Source organism: Lissotriton helveticus, chromosome 10, assembly GCF_964261635.1.
Source record: "Lissotriton helveticus chromosome 10, aLisHel1.1, whole genome shotgun sequence".
Lineage (NCBI taxonomy): Eukaryota > Metazoa > Chordata > Amphibia > Caudata > Salamandridae > Lissotriton > Lissotriton helveticus.
The window spans coordinates 603,988,283-604,004,414 of record NC_136071.1 but is presented as its reverse complement, the minus strand read 5'-3'; the positions used below and the strand labels follow the sequence as shown (position 1 = coordinate 604,004,414).

Below are 16,132 nucleotides of genomic sequence, written 5' to 3'. Positions count from 1 at the left end.
GACGTGAAGAGAGGGTCAGAGAGGTCTGGAAGTCTGGGTCTTGTCAGGCTCTGTGCTCGGGTTCCGGCGGGAACGTCGACAAAGCAAGCCGTTGATTTGCAGGATGGTGCCTGGTTGCCCAGGGTGGTCACTCCTTGGCCACCAGGGAGATTCTTCAGTCTTCAGGTTCAGCAGAACGTCAAAGGTCCAGATTTTCGTTTCAAGTTTCACTTCAGGATCAAATCTAAAGTCCTAGGACTCAGCTCCTACCTTTATACAACTAAAAGGGGCTGAATTACTTTCTAGGTCCCTCCTATGGGTGGGACCAGGAAGGGGGATGGTTACACCCCCTTTCCTTTGTCCAGTTTCGCGCCAGAGCTGGGGCTGGAGTGCCCCAGCAACCGGTTTGAACTGGGGTATGCATGGAGCACCTAGTGTGCCCCAGGCAGTGTCTCATTCTATTCAGCCCTCCCTGTCCCAATACACAAAGTCCTTTCTGGGGTGGTGCTCGCACCTCTCCAGGCAGGAAACCTATTGTCCAAACCTCCGTGACGGTAAGGACTCCCAGCAGCAGGAGGTCAGACTTGTGTCTGTGGCAGCAGCGTCCATTTTGTGACGCTGGGGCTCTGGTTTACTTTAACCGGGATAGTCAGCAACAACATGTCTTCTCCCTCTAGAAGGGTGGAATGCTACCCCCGTCGCCAGAATTGGTGAGGGGGTAGTATTCCAAAGCATATGACACCTTACACGACATGTTTAGATAAAGCCGAACCAAAGTTAGCATTCAACCGCAAGGATTATAATGCACTTAAGAGTATATGGTATGGCGATATCATAGAACAGCTATAAGGACATGGTTCCGAAAGCTGCAGACAGGCTCAGCTCATGCTAGAGCACCATCTCACACATAACCAAGCACTCTGCCTCCAGGATTGTTAAGGCCTGGCATAGGAGTGACTTATAGGTTACTGTGTGTCTATATATAAGGCTAGATATAGGAATACTATACCTAAGGAAGGGGTGATTACATGACCTTGCCCCAGCTGAGTGATCAGCCAGTTGTGTCAGTTTGAGTGGCCAGCCAGGGGTGGCATAATACATGCTGCAGCCCCTGGTAGGCCTTGGTTACACCTATGCCCTGAGTACCTAGGGTACACTTCTACAGGGGTTGACAAGGTGAACCAATTACCAATTGTGGTTGTACCTAGAGTACATGGAGTCCATTTTACAGAGAGAGCAGAGTGCCTGGGGTCCTGAATAGCAGGATCCCAGGCTAACTAAGTCGAAAACCAGCTAAACACTAGGCAAAAAGTTGGGGGTAACCATAGTCAGGTATCCACCTTCCTACACCTCAACAGAGGAAACCTCCTACATTTATTTTCGCACCTTCCAGGACTTGAAAATATAAAAACAACATACATTGAAAGTGTCGGCTTTATCGCCCCAGAACAGGGCCAAATAAATGAGTCCACGATAGTAACCCTCTACAGTAAAGACATAGCTGCAGCCCTACTGTTGAATAAAGATCGTCTGGGCGATTGGGGCATTCAGATAAGTCTATTGACCGAAGCTAAATACCCTGCCTTCCTAGAGGATAGAGTTCCAAATGCCTTAAAGGATCACAACACTCCAACTTTGGCCAATAGTGATATAACCAGCCAACCGCCTACTTTAGTTTTGCATGGCTCCTTAGCGGCTATCCATACAGCGCCTTGGAAAAGGAACCCGCTTCAAATAACAACATCTAGAACAGGAGGCTCCCGCCAATGTGCACTTAAACGACAGAATTCCCAAGACTGGTCCTGGCTCTCCCAGGCCTTAGGGTGAAGCACATAACACCTCAAGTGGACATAAAGCTAGTGAAGATACTGTCCACGTTCTTAGTATCTGTTCCTGGAACATCCGAGAGTTAACAAACGGAAAAGCTGAAAGAGTAACGACCTCTCTTTCAAACAAGCATTTGCAATGCAATAGGTCTCGCAGCATTAAAGTTTCAGTTATTGGCATTGTAAATGACAATGTTTTGCATTCATTTTTTTAAAATTTGCAATTGGTATATAAACATTATTTGTGAATGGTAGCGGGAGGCAGAGACAACTGCACACGAGAGAGGCTGAGAGGGTCAACACGAGGGAGGGGGCAGATTGGTGCACACAGAGGGACGGAGACAGGGGGGTGTAGAGGAGCATACAGGAGGACACAGGAGGGCATAGGGAGGCACAGAGGTCACACGGCGGAGGGAGAGAGGAACGCACACAAGCAAGGCTGTGAGGTGCAACACGAGGGATGGGGCAGATTGGGGCAGACAGAGGGATTTAGACGGGGGTGTATAGGTGCACAGAGGAGGATACAGGAGAGTCCAGGAGGAGTGCATAGGGAGGCACAGAGGTCACACATCCGGAGGCACAGAAGAATGCACACAAGAGAGGCTGAGAGGTGTCACACAGGCACGGGGAGCAGATTGGCACACACAGAGGGAAGGAGAGAGAGAGATTGAGCACATGGGGACAACCCAAGACAGGGGACGGCCCGCCGCGGGAGGGGAACCTGGGTGCCCCCAATTCAACCAACGAGGACCAGAGAGGCAAGGTGGCAGTGGAACTCTCCTGCCCCCAGGGGGAGTGACTGCTCCTGCTGGAACATATTTTGGGGGTAGTGACGCAGCACTGCGGAGGGCTAGGGGCCCACCTTGCCTCAGGGATGTAGCAGCACGGTATTGTGGAGGCCTCGGGTCATACCCTAATTCAATAGAGCAGAGCCAGAACACTCACTTGGGGCAGCTGCGGGACTCTTGCGACAGCGCTGCACCGTCAGCCAAGTAAGGACATCTGCCCCTAATACGTAGCTAGCTTTTTAGCCAGCACTACCCTTGTAGGAAACAGTGAATCGCTGAGGACACTGAGCGGACTGTAGCAGCTTATCTGACTTTGTGTTCAACTTGGAGTCAAGCTACACTATGGGAGCATGGTTCATTGTAAGATCTCTCCTTCTATGTAATGGGGCTCTCTTGTGTGTGTGCTGCAGGCGCCGTGTGTCTGTAAGTGTGTGCAATGGTGTGTGTGCGTGCAATGGTGTGCGTGCGTGAAATGGTGTGTGTGTGTGGTGGACTCGGTGTGTACCGTGAGAGTGCTTGTGTACATGTGATGAATCATGCATGTGTAAAAGAGCGCCAAAGGCTGCGTGAAATCATTGTATGTGATGGAGCGCTCCTGTGTGTGTGTGTGTGCTGGAGGCGTTGTGTGAATGTAAGACTGTGTGCTTTGATGGAGCAGTCGGTGGGGTGGCCGCCTCGGCCTGCACCACCTGCGGTTCGTAGAGGTCTCCGGCTGGGGGCTGCAGCCCTCTCTGCAGATCTCTACCCCTCCTCCTCACTCTGACCAGATCTCGGCTCACCCTTTTCTTCGCAGTCTGAAAGTGATGCAGTCCGTGTTGGTGCAGAGCCCAGTCGAGTCCTCATTCCACATTAACTCTGCGACTGCACAGTGCGGTCAAGGAGTCGTGAACACACTTAAGGTTCTGTTCCCAAAACTAAGCACGTGCACACAAAGCAGTCATCCCACTGTTTAAACCATTTTTAATGACATCTTGCAGAGACGCACTAGCAATTTGTGCAAGAACAGATCTACCAACTGTTTACAAATCCGAGTCAACTACACTATGGGAGCATGGTTCATTGTAAGATCTCTCCTTCTATGTAATGGGGCTCTCTTGTGTGTGAGCTGGAGGCGTTGTGTGTCTGTAAGTGTGTGCATGGTGTGTGTGTGTGCGTGCAATGGTGTGTGTGTGTGTGTAATGGTGTGTGTGTGTGTGCGTGAAATGGTGGCTAAAATCACCCCGACATTATCTTTCTAAACCGCTTTAAAAAACAAAACAGGGCTGAATCAACAAAAGCAGTGATTCAACTATTGCATTATCCAGTAAAATAGATTGATGTATTGTAAATTCTTGATTTTTTTTAACGCTTTAAAAAAATGTATTACGAAGCAAATGTAAGTTTTGAAAGTAATTGGGGTGCTGCAAAATGTTGATCTTTTGTTTGTTTTGAATATATCAAGTGATAAAAGCCTGTTTCCTCTTATTGTTGACCTGGTTATAGATCAACAGATTTACTAAAAACTTGAAACTTGACATGCTGTGGACGGGTCTCTCTCGCCCAGGGCCTTACAGTGTAAACAAGAGACAACTAATAGTAGAGCAGGGAACTGTCAAAGGAGGAATAAACACAAGTAGAGATTCTGTCACTATTACTGTGGAAACTCGCTCGATTCCCACTCATTCACTTGGCCGTCTTTATACAGATGGTGCGGGGGAAAGGTGCACAGGCCGCAAACACCGTACACAGCAGGCTGCTGGGACCAAGAGCCCTGACCAATGATGACCCCATGTGAGCAAGAACACACAGTGTGCTGCGACATTGGCGAGGCAAGCTACTACTACAAAAGAGATGGAACAGCAACAAAACACAGGTAGTAAAGTAAAGGCATGTCACAGTAGCGAGGTAGACAAGGGATGTGCCACTCAGTGACAAGGAAACAAGCACTAGACAACAATCTGGCCGAATACCACACCTCACACCCTGCATCAACCAGGGCGCAGACGAGTCCTGGAGCAGATGTTAAAGGTGACTGAAGAATCACGTGAAAGTTACATGAAAATCATCTTATCCAGGTCGCCAAATGTCATAATAGAACAATACCAAACCACACAACACATAAGAACAGCTGCGGAAACTCACGTGAACTCCCCCCACCCTCTTAATCTCGCCCCTTACCCTGTACAGCGACCCCCGCTATTCAGCTAGGCTTTACAAGTGCCCATAAATACACATACAGGGGAAGCTTGGCAAAAGCACCTGAGATCTACACAGGAGAGAAGGCAAGGCTGACAACACCAGGGACAACGGATGAGACGGCGGATCAGAGGGTGTCAGCATCAGGGATCAAGACGTGCACGCGCACTCCCAAAAACGAAACCTATCGTGGGGCGGGACTTCCGTCTTATGAAGCCCGCACCCACGGAGTGCATGGCCCGAGGAGCAGTGGTAACGCGGGGTTCCCATGCCCGAGGGAGAGCCCCGCGTAGGCTGCAGATGTCCAGAGTGGTGGTAAATGGCCCTTACTTGTAGGGGGGGGGGGGGGCGGCAGGGGGTGTCGGTGCGCTCGTGTGTGTATGTGTGCGACGGTGGGGGGGTGTCTCTGTATGTGTGTGTGCGTGCGTGTATGTGCGCTCGTGTGTGTGTGTCTGTGTGCGACGGCGGGGGGGTGTCTCTGTATGTGTGCGTGAGTGTATGTGCGCTCGTGTGTGTGTGTCTCTGTGTGAGCGCATGCGTAAGCAGGGGGAGGTGTGGCTGTGTGTGTTTGCGCTTTCCAGGAGACAGGAGATGGCCACAGTGAGCGCGTTCGCGCGCGCGTGGCCCACTCCGATCGCCTTCTTTAAGATGCGCGCGGCCAGCTCCTGTCTCCTGGAAAGCTGTGTCGCTGACAAAAGGTCTCTGGCGAGACCGCGCTTTCGCGCGGTTAACGCCACGAGACCTAAAAAGGGGTTGCCCATGGGAGGCTTATTCAAGTAAAGAATTTTATGGAAGACACACTTATAGCCATCAATCATCAATATGTAAATGGTATTCCGGGTTCAAAGCAATTTTATAAAAAGGCATGAGCACTTTCTTGGGAAACAGAATTAGGACTAGAAACCCAAAATGAGTTGTTTACCATCAGGTAATATCAAAGATACTTGACCGAGGTCATTTATGTTTACCACGGCGCATCAAGTGTTTTTTTTAACATAATTTAAAATCAGTATCTTGTACACTTTAGATTTATCACATATTAAAAAAAGCATTGTAATTGTGCGAGAAAAAAGTCTGTTTGAAAAACAAAAACAATTCCAAGAAAGTCATGTATATACATAAAGGTTACGGAAAATACGATTTCCTCTTCTATTTCTCTCTCTGTTTACCTTTGCAATTTTCACAGTCAATAGCAATAGCGCGCATTTTAAAATACTGCAAAAAAATTAGGAATCCTGCTTACTTCTCAAGTGACTTTCCCCGCTGGCCAGAGAACTCTTCCCTGCTTGCTTAAGTAGGGTTCCCTCGATGGCTCTCTGCTGCACGAGACAGCGGCTGGAGTAAGTCTAGAGAACTCGTCGAGATCCCGATGATTGGAGGCGAGGAGTGTCTCTCTCCTGGCCACACTGGCACAACACACAGAAACATGGCCGCGGTGTTCACCGAGGTGACCAGGCAGCACAAAGTCCACACACTTGATGCATGTCTGTGGACCTTAGTTCGGAGTGGAACTCAAAGGGGTGTGCAGGCAAGGCCAAACATCGCACCACCCTCATTTAACACCTGCGTCATCGGAGCTGCAGGAAACACGCTCGTCTTCTATTCAGCAGTATGACAACATCAGAGGATCAGAGGGTGTCAGCATCAGGGATCAAGACGTGCGCACGCACTCCCAAAAACGAAACCTATCGTGGGGCGGGACTTCCGTCTTCTGAAGCCCGCGCCCACGGAGTGCCTGGCCCGAGGAGCAGTGGTAACGCGGGGCTCCCATGCCCGAGGGAGAGCCCCGCGTAGGCTGCAGATGTCCAGAGTGGCGATAAGTGGCCCTTACTTGGGGAGAGGAGTTGGCCTAACGGCTAGGGCGCTCGACCTCGGACCTGGGGATCTGGGTTCGAGTCTCGGTAACGACGCTCAACATCCTGTGATTCTGGGCAAATCACTTAATCTCCCCGTGCCTAACAAAAATGAATGTGTGTCCTCATGTAACACAACTGGTGCTATGTAAAGCGCTCTGATACCCGATTCGGTTGTGGGTCAAGTTCGCGCTATATAAAACTGCAAAAATAAAATAAATTAATTAATTAATTAATTAATCCTTACACTTGACATTCTTTTAATGAAATCATTCATCGTGCACGCGACAAGAAATCACCGAAACAGCACGCACGTACAAGAAATTGGCAGCATAATTTGCCTTTATCCTGCTGGGAGAACATCACCTCACAAAACAAAAGCTTTAATAATACAAGTACAACTGTCACTGGAAACATGTTTGACTTTCCAGATAACGGCAAAGGCTTCCATATGCAAATACGGAGAAAACACCGAATGTATACGTTGGCCACACAGACCTTACCTGCTCTTCCTTGCCTATGTATGCGATTGTGGTATCTAAGATGTTACTGCCTCATCAGTAGGCAAAACATTTGCAACATGTAGTCATAAATACCCCTTATAGGAGCTGGTAAGCGTTCTAGAAATTGTATGTTTGTCCAATTGCAACTCCAATTGCCCTTCCCAGGCCATGCAAATAACGGGCACTGTAGCTTAAAGATGAGACTAGCGCCGGTTGATTTTTATCGGGCTTTTCGTTTAGGTGGGGTCAAGCGACGGTCTACTTACATTTAAGAAACATACAGGGGAAGCTTGGCAAAAGCACCTGAGATCTACACAGGAGAGAAGGCAAGGCTGACAATACCAGGGACAACGGATGAGAAGGCGGATCAGAGGGTGTCAGCATCAGGGATCAAGACGTGCGCGCGCACTCCCAAAAACGAAACCTATCGTGGGACGGGACTTCCGTCTTCTGAAGCCCGCGCCCATGGAGTGCCTGGCCCGAGGAGCAGTGGTAAGGTGGGGCTCCCATGCCCGAGGGAGAGCCCCACGTAGGCTGCAGATGTCCAGAGTGGCGGTAAGTGGCCCTTACTTGTAGGGGGGAGGCGTCAGGGGGGGGGGTGTCGGTGCGCTCGTGTGTGTATGTGTGCGCGTGTGTGTGTGTATGTGTGCGACGGTGGGGGGGTGTCTCTGTATGTGAGCGTGCGTGTATGTGCGCTCGTGTGAGTGTCTCTGTGTACGACGGCGGGGGGGTGTCTGTATGTGTGCGTGAGTGTATGTGCGCTCGTGTGTGTGTGTCTCTGTGTGTGCGCATGCGTAAGCAGGGGGAGGTGTGGCTGTGTGTGTTTGCGCTTTCCAGGAGATGGCCACAGCGAGCGCGTTCGCGCGCGCGTGGCCCGCTCCGATTGCCTTCTTTAAAATGCGCGCGGCGAGCTCCTGTCTCCTGGAAAGCTGTGTCGCTGACAACAGGTCACTGGCGAGACTGCGCTTTCGCGCGGTTAACACCACAAGACCTAAAAAAACATGGAGCCTATTAGAAAACTACGGTGGACTTTGGACCAACAAGAGGCAGTGATAGAGAAAGTGGTAAATGTTTTGGAAAACTTGAATTACGAGATTAGCAGCCAGCTGACAACACCACTGTGGGAACAGGCAGTGGAGGACCTTAAAAAAAATCTATCTGTAAAGAGAGTTAAAAGCTCAAAAAATTACCCTTCATCTATACCCCACCGCAGCGACTGCCAAAACATTATGCTGAGCATTAAACACAAATTAAATACTTTACTGCGTAAAAGCACACATACTAACATAGATCACAAATCCCTACGGGAGAAGATATTGACCACCCGTAAAGAGTATAGGAAAACAAGGTTCAAATATAAATATTGCAGACTTAACCTCGTCCAGTCTTATTAGATCCCCCTCATAGTCAGGCCAGGCAGCTGCGAAGTCGTTGGTAGGTTCTCCCAGCTCGGCGCTATAAAGGGATTGAAAATGCGCCTGCCAGGCCGCTGGTGCTATGTTTGGCTGGATTGCTGAATGGAGATTCCCCGACCCCCGTTTACAAGTCTCCAAAACATCCGATGGTCCTTTGTGGCTAAGGACTTGTTAAGCTCCTCCCATTGGTTCTCCTCCCATTCTTTTTTAGCGTGGGCAGTTAGTTTTTTATATGCCCATCTCCTTTCCTTCAACTGCTCTCCACCTAGACCCTCCTTAATGGATCTGAGGAGTTCCCCCTTTTAACATTCTGCATGGACGCATTAGAAGCCCATGATCTATGGGCAAGCTCGCTGCCCTTAGGGGCTGCCGCCAAAGCTCTGACCAAACAGGCAAAGATACTCTCAGCGGAACATGATGCATTATCTGTGAAAAAGCTATCACATGGCAGCTTGGCGTCAAAACTTTACGATCTAAAAACTCTACCACACTATCTGTCATCCTCCATGAAGCCATCAGTGAAACACCAGTTGATGAGATTACGCTTTGGACTAATCCCCCTAGTGGCGTACAAATATGGACGGAGGTACAAGGCAGATACGTCCTCTGAGTGCCGCTTTTGTTATAACGGGGAAGAAAACTTAACACGTCTTGTGCATCTGTAGAACTTTACTCCCCCTCCGAACTTTTTGGTTGCGCCCTATCTGGAGAATTCTTAACGTGCGGACATGCAAAGAAGCCTTAGAGGAATGTATGAGGGGGGACTCAGCTCAGATGGCCGCCTGATTCGCAAAATTTATGAATAAGATTAACTAAATTTACCAGCAGACACCACCCATGAACCACTGCTGTGTCAGCTATGAATTTTCTTTCATTTTCTTTTAAACTGAGAGCAGAAAGTGTTTATTATGTTCTTTTTTTGTATGAATTGCAATGATTTTAATTAATTGTGCAAATAAATATTTATCTATCTATCTATCTTATAAATGTTCAGCCAGAGCTATTGGCTCTGTCAATGTTTTTAAGATTAGTTGTAGAGCAGCGTGGCTGCTGTGCAGGATGTTGAAAAGTTATCATAAAAAAGTGTTATAAGTATTTTTGTTACTGTATATAACACAGAAGACATGAAGTACAACTAAATGACCTCGTTAAAAAAAGGATGAACATAAAAAATGTAATCTATTCTTTTTTTCCAATGCTGGCAACTTGCAATGCTGGCAGGCGGCAGCTTTAACGTTTCCCTTCTTACCCTTTAATGTTTTCCTTTAGCCAGCCCCTCTCACACAGCACTAGCCAGTGCTAAACAAAGCGAGTCCTGTGCACAAACTAAGACATAATAACTGCATAACCCAGGGATGTGCTTCTTGCCCTTTTTGTGGGGCATAGAAGTTGTCACTTGTTTACTTTTTTAATCAGCTAATTGGAAAAAGGTTGAAGATTCATCCATTCCTACCAACATATAATCTGTCATTTAAAAGTAGTGATGAATCGGGAGAACTGAGACTCACTCCTTACCCCACCCCCCAAATGTCATCGACTAAGATACAGCCCTGCGCCTCCGCTGTGCACCAGCCTTCGTCTTCATCATAAAAGCATAGGAACAATTATTTTCATTGAACAGATGGCAGACAGACAGGCTTACAGGCAGGCAGACAAAGGAACAGAGGAGAGGGGGGCATGTAGGCAAGCAGAGAGAGAGATGGACGGATGGATGGGTGGAGTTGATGTATGTATGGATGGATGGATAGATGAATGGATAAGTGGGTGGGTAGTTTGGATGATTGGCTACCCGGCTCATATTCACAGGTGTCAGCTTGCCGATCGGGTGCAATCCTCGCTTCAGATCTCCTTTCTCTAGAAAGATTAAAATATTAGTGACACAGCAATTATGAAAAGAGGCGACTCAAAAAGCCTGTGGTGTGCAAGCCCTCAGGGCAGTGAGTTATGAAAGTCCTATCCTTCTACCAGGAGATAAAACCGATATTGAATCCCGCTCGCTGTTCCTGTGCGCCCTATCTGATGCGGTGTAACTCAAAGCTGCATGTCTGCAGAGGTGTCACACTCGCCGTGATTCATAAAGCAATTTTAGCAGACGCGGGGGCGAGCGCAAGAGCGGGCGGGCTTCTCTCCTAATGCTACTTGAGGAAAGAAGAAGGAAACAGCACCGCGAACTGCAAATACCTCCTCTGCGCTGTTCATGAGAGTTTAAATAAGAATTGGCCGAAATTGAAAGTGATCGTGTCAAGAGGCGGAGCGAGGCACGCGCGCTTGTGCGCATAATAGCAAGCTGGTGGCCTTTGGTAGCACTTGAAAAATCTGCTTACTAAAAGTCTCTCTAGATCAGCGCATGCGCTGGCTCTAGCGAGACCTAAAAACAGCATGTACACACAACTTCTTTAATTCCACTCTCACGTACAGCCACACAGGGTTTAACTAATACACTATTGTGGATATCCAATATTAAACAATTCCCACATTATTCACACTAAAATCCCTCTCTCCCAACCTAGCATAAGCTATGGAGTAATGTGCACTTAAATGTACTCCAGCTTTTCGCCAGGGGTATGAGGCTATTTACAACTGTGGCTACTATACAATACACAAGCACACTTGTGATAACTTACCTTTGGAGCAGTCCAAGGTGAAATAGGAGGAGCTAGTTCTTTTGTGTAGAAGAAGTCTAGGGGTGGGGTATCAGTCATTGCACTGCATTTCCAGAGAACTTCCCCTTTGCCGCTAGACAAGTACCGCCATTCCAAGTCCAAATCCTTCATGACCAAGAATCTGCTGACAGGAAGTGTAGGCGTACAAGGTAACTCCGTCTCCTCTGTCAGCAGTGCAGCCACACGATTTTGAATCTGCTTGATCGCCGTCTCAGGGTCTTGGATTAACAGTGGGGGAGGTGGAGCTTCTTTCTTCTTCTTACGGCTCTTCTTTTCTTTAAACAGTAAACACCAAAATTAAATACAATTACAAAGTACACACTACTATTGCACCCTTCATTTTTTCAATGAGGCGTTGCACATTTGACAGTAGCAGTTAAAAGAGAAAATCATCTGCTCCATGTCCCTCAATGGCCAATACAACTTGGTTTTTGAATAGAAAATGCATGCCAATAACCCCTCCCTCAAATAATAATTTATTAAACAATAATAACTTAAGCATCCCAGACCTGTAGCAACAGGAAGCTTAATACAGCTCTAGTTTTCCTCTCTATTAAATCCCTTAAAGCAGGACTTTAGAAGGACATCACTCTAGGAAGGTAAGATTGCTTAGGGTTGGTAGAATAATGCAAGAAGATTATGAGATGCTTCTAAAATGCACACCGTCGTAAATAATGGCCAGTAACGGGAACAAATCTGGTTCAGAGAAGAAACCCAAATGAAACACAAACCAGTGTACCACTGTATACTAATGTAATCATTTTACAGCCAGGCTAACTCCATAAATTCAGTTCTCTGTGCTCACCTATGAGACGGTACCTACAGAACCTCGAAGATATGGTCATGACTACAGTGTATGCAAGTGATGTATATAATAAAATGCTGACTGGGAGGAACCTTGCGTCCTCTTGACAGGCTGACACAGACAAACATCCATCCTAAAGTCCTTAGTTCCTCTGGACTCTTCCATTCACTAGTTGCCTTACCCAGTCAGTCAATATACACAACCGCTAAGTAGGCATGTTCCTCTGAACAGGAAAGAGGATTCTGTACAAAAGGCACAGGCATAGGCCTAGACTATTTAAGTCAGCACTACGGATAAAGGCAGTGTTTGTTATGTGCCTTTTCCACTGTGTTATCTTTGGATGATTTAAGGTAATCTATGAGAACAGCATAATGAGATAAAGGTACGAGGAAGAAGGAAGAAGGCAGCCATAGCTCCTGAGTCTCTGGTAAATATTAAAAGAAAGCCAGCGGAACTTACATTCCAGATGCTGTTTACTCTTTGGAGCAGGGGCATAAAGACCAGATTGTTATGTGCACAGAAGATAGGGAACAAAAAAACTATAGTGGCTAGAATCGTAAGGCATTACACTATGCAGTTAAGCAGGAACACAGACTTGGAGATGCTCAACAACACGCCCACCAGTGCCTAGCATCCCACAGGGCAGGAAATAAACTATTTCGACAGTCTTAAAGAAAGACGTGTTTTTCGACAGAGCTTAATATTGCTGACCCTAAAACTGCTGCATGAGTGGTACTGGAGACACAATTGTTTTTTTAAGGCATCCTTAAACATTTACAACAAATACCAATTTATCAAGAATAGATTTCAGACATGTCGTTTGTTTCACAGATTTCAGATAACCATTAAATGAAAAAACGTTATTAAAATAATGTCTGCTTCAAAACGATCTTGCAGATGTTGGTTAAGACAAAGATGGTGTACGTGTTAAGACCTCGCACAATCCTACAGAACATGCAATTTTGCAACATCACTTCAGTTCCGTCCGCTGCCTCTAATGCAAACTAGATCAACTTGATTCAAATCGGTTTGCAGAAAATCCACCATTGTGCTTGAGTTATTGAATGCAAACAGTGCTTACACCCATAACATTGTTCAATGCCGAATTGGAAGCTCAGTTAGCAATAATTTCCCTGGCAGCATATCCATCATATTTATCTAGTATGCCAAAATGAGTCACAACCTAATTATCGATCAAGGCTCTAAGACCAAATTATTGCATTCTTCTGGTATGGTAAAACCCAGAAGTGTGTGTTCATAATGATTTACAGTCAAAGATTTGAATAAATAAGAATTTGGGATGTGAAAAGACATGAAAATAAGCTTATATTGTACCTTATGACACTCATAGAGATTGTCATCTCACCGTCACATCTATTTTAGATTTGACTTTGAAAAAGCTTCTCCAAAAGATATTGCCATTTTAAAAATATGTGCTGGGGACCTAGAGGAGTATTTATTCCTTGCAGAAAAAACATTTTCCCTACCTGCATACATCATCGCCTTACCATTCCAGTACAAATATTTTATTCCACCACATATCGTTGTAGCACAACATATACTTTACAAGTGGATAACTGCTGGATGTTGGGAAGTAAGCTGAGTGAGGACTATGGGTCCAATTCAGAATTGAGTGGTTATGGGAAAAGAATCAGATTTGTGGTCAAACCGCATAAATCCGCTGTTGGATGATTCACTGGCAGAGGAGACTATAAAAGCGTAATAATATTTTTCATACATTTGCTGAAAGATTCTACAACGAAGTAAACAAAAACGTGATGGATGGAAAGCTTGAATAACACCATGACAGCACAGTTCAGACTGAGCCATATGCAAATCAGTCTGAACTGCCAGTCAAGGTTCTCCCTGTACATGAACAGAAGCAAACCAAGACCTGTTTCCCCCTTAACATGGCTCATCCCTCAGGTATAGTTTGGTTCCAGTGGCACACTGTGCATAGAACTGTTTCCCCCATGAACATGGCTCATCCATCAGGTATAGCTTGGTTCCAGTGGCACACTGTGCACAGAACTCAAATGGGGCATACAAGTCACACTTAGGCCGTCATACTGAAGTATACATAAAAGTGATGGATGGAATGATTCAATTAATCTCAGCTGCTGGTAATTACTCCAGCTACATCTCAGTCAATCGTTATTTTGCGCACCATACCACCTGAGTTTGGACCCACCCATATGCAAATCAGACTTTACCCTGCCCCCATGTGAACAGCTAGGCCAATCTGCCTGGCCAGGCCTTCTCTAAAATGGAACACAAGCATCCCAAGACCAGTTTTGCCCTTATTAGGGCTCATCTGTCGGCTATAGCTTAGTTCTAGTGGCACAGTGTGCATGGGAACCACTACTGGGCATACTCGTCCCACTTACGGCATCACATTGAAGTTTACAAAAAGGTGATGTAAGAAATGCCTGAATTAATTTCATCCACTGGTTATAACACGGGGAAGCATTCTTGTCTGTTGTTCTTTTGCACACCAGCCCACCTCAGTTTGTAACTAGCCATAGGCAAATCAGTGTTCACCCTGCTCCAATGGGAACAGTCCAGTCTGAAACGCCAGGCCAGGTCCTTCCTGAATCGAAACACAAGCAGCCCGGGAATGGTTATGCCCTTTGTAGGGTTCATCAGTCAGGTATAGTTTTGTTCCAGCGGCACCCATGTCTGGGCATACCCATCCCACTTAGGGTATCATTGTAAAGTATACAAAAACATGATGGATGGAGTGCTTGAATTAATCTCAGCCCCTGGTAAATATTTGGGGCCACACCCCAGTCCATCATCATTTTACAATTCAAGTCAACTCAGTTTGGACGCATACACATCCAAATCAGTCTTGACCCTGGTCTAATGGAAACAGTCCAGCCTGAACTGCCAGGCTAGTTCCTCCCTGAACCGGAACACAAGCAAACGGTGAACAGGAATGGGGCCGCCATCGATTGCTAGTGGCTGGGATTAGTTCAAGCATTCCGTTCATCTCCTTGTTGCTATTGCAGTTTACGCCCTAAGTGCGACGGGTATGCTCAGATGAATATCCCATGCTCACTGTCCCGAAACATTCGAGTTTAATCCTAATTAGAACATTGGAATGTTGGTAGCTCCATTAAAACAATCGAGTGCTCCGGTCTTATAATGGCTGGTATAAGCCCGGAGCTCAAACATTCCAATGTTTCTTTGTTCACAGCTCTGGCTGCCAGCAAAGGCTTCAGGGAACCTGAGGGATTTCAATCCCCACGCGCTCGCTGAAGGCTTTGTTTTATTTGTTAGAGCATTCTGCCCTCTAGTGGCAGAATGTTCTAATAGCCTTATAGCCCTTCGTAGCAGGGTTATACAGGCTATTAAAGTCCTGCTGCCTTGTTAGCCTGTGAGCCAGGAGGCGGGGTGTCAGAAACATCGTCTCGGTGCCGACCTTGGTCAGAAGGCAGAGGTGGTGCCGAAGACTTAGATTTTTTGGGAGTGGGTGGACGGGGCATTGGGGCTTCTGTACTTACGTCACCCTGTCCCTGCGGCACATCGTCAATGTCTACTTCCAACTCTGAATCGGAGTCCAACACAGGGAAGCCCTACTCTTCCTCAGCCACTAAGGGCTCGAGGTCATCTTGCTCAGAGTCTTCACCGAAGATATCTGGCGCGTCAACGACGTGTTGGCGCTGCATCCCCCGACGTCGAGCCAGACGATCGCAAAGAGTTTTCTTTGACTCAAACAATTTGCACGTGTTGCTGTCTTCTTTGTGCTCTGGAGACAAGCACAAATTACACACCTGGTGCGAGTCGATGCACGGGTACTTGGCGTGGCACAGAGGACAGAATTTGAATAGAGTTTGTTCCATCGACGAAGAGCTGGACCGACGCGGTTAGGCCTGAAGGCCACCCGTGAAACTTTCCGATCGAAATTGGAGATTTCGTTGACCGAATCGATACGTGGAGAAGTGGGGAACACATACAAAACAATACAGTCGAGTGGATTGCGCACCGAGGGGAATCCGAAAAACGGTTTCGGAGCGCAATTTACGTCCGAACCTGATGGCGGAAAATAAACTATCTAACAATGGAGTTGATGCCTATGCGCACTGTCACTGAAAGGAGGAGTGACCTTACCTCGTGACTAGA

General features: G+C 47.0%; 1 protein-coding gene across 1 annotated transcript in view; it reads right to left on the bottom strand.

Moving 5' to 3' along the window:
• The window catches only part of SLX4 (SLX4 structure-specific endonuclease subunit), a 495,651-nt gene that overhangs the window by 334,924 nt on the left and 144,595 nt on the right, over nt 1-16,132 (bottom strand). Inside the window, exon 7 of the mRNA XM_078663139.1 lies at nt 11,164-11,477. Within this exon, the coding sequence (XP_078519265.1) occupies nt 11,164-11,477 (314 nt within the window). The remainder of the gene's footprint in view (nt 1-11,163; nt 11,478-16,132) is intronic.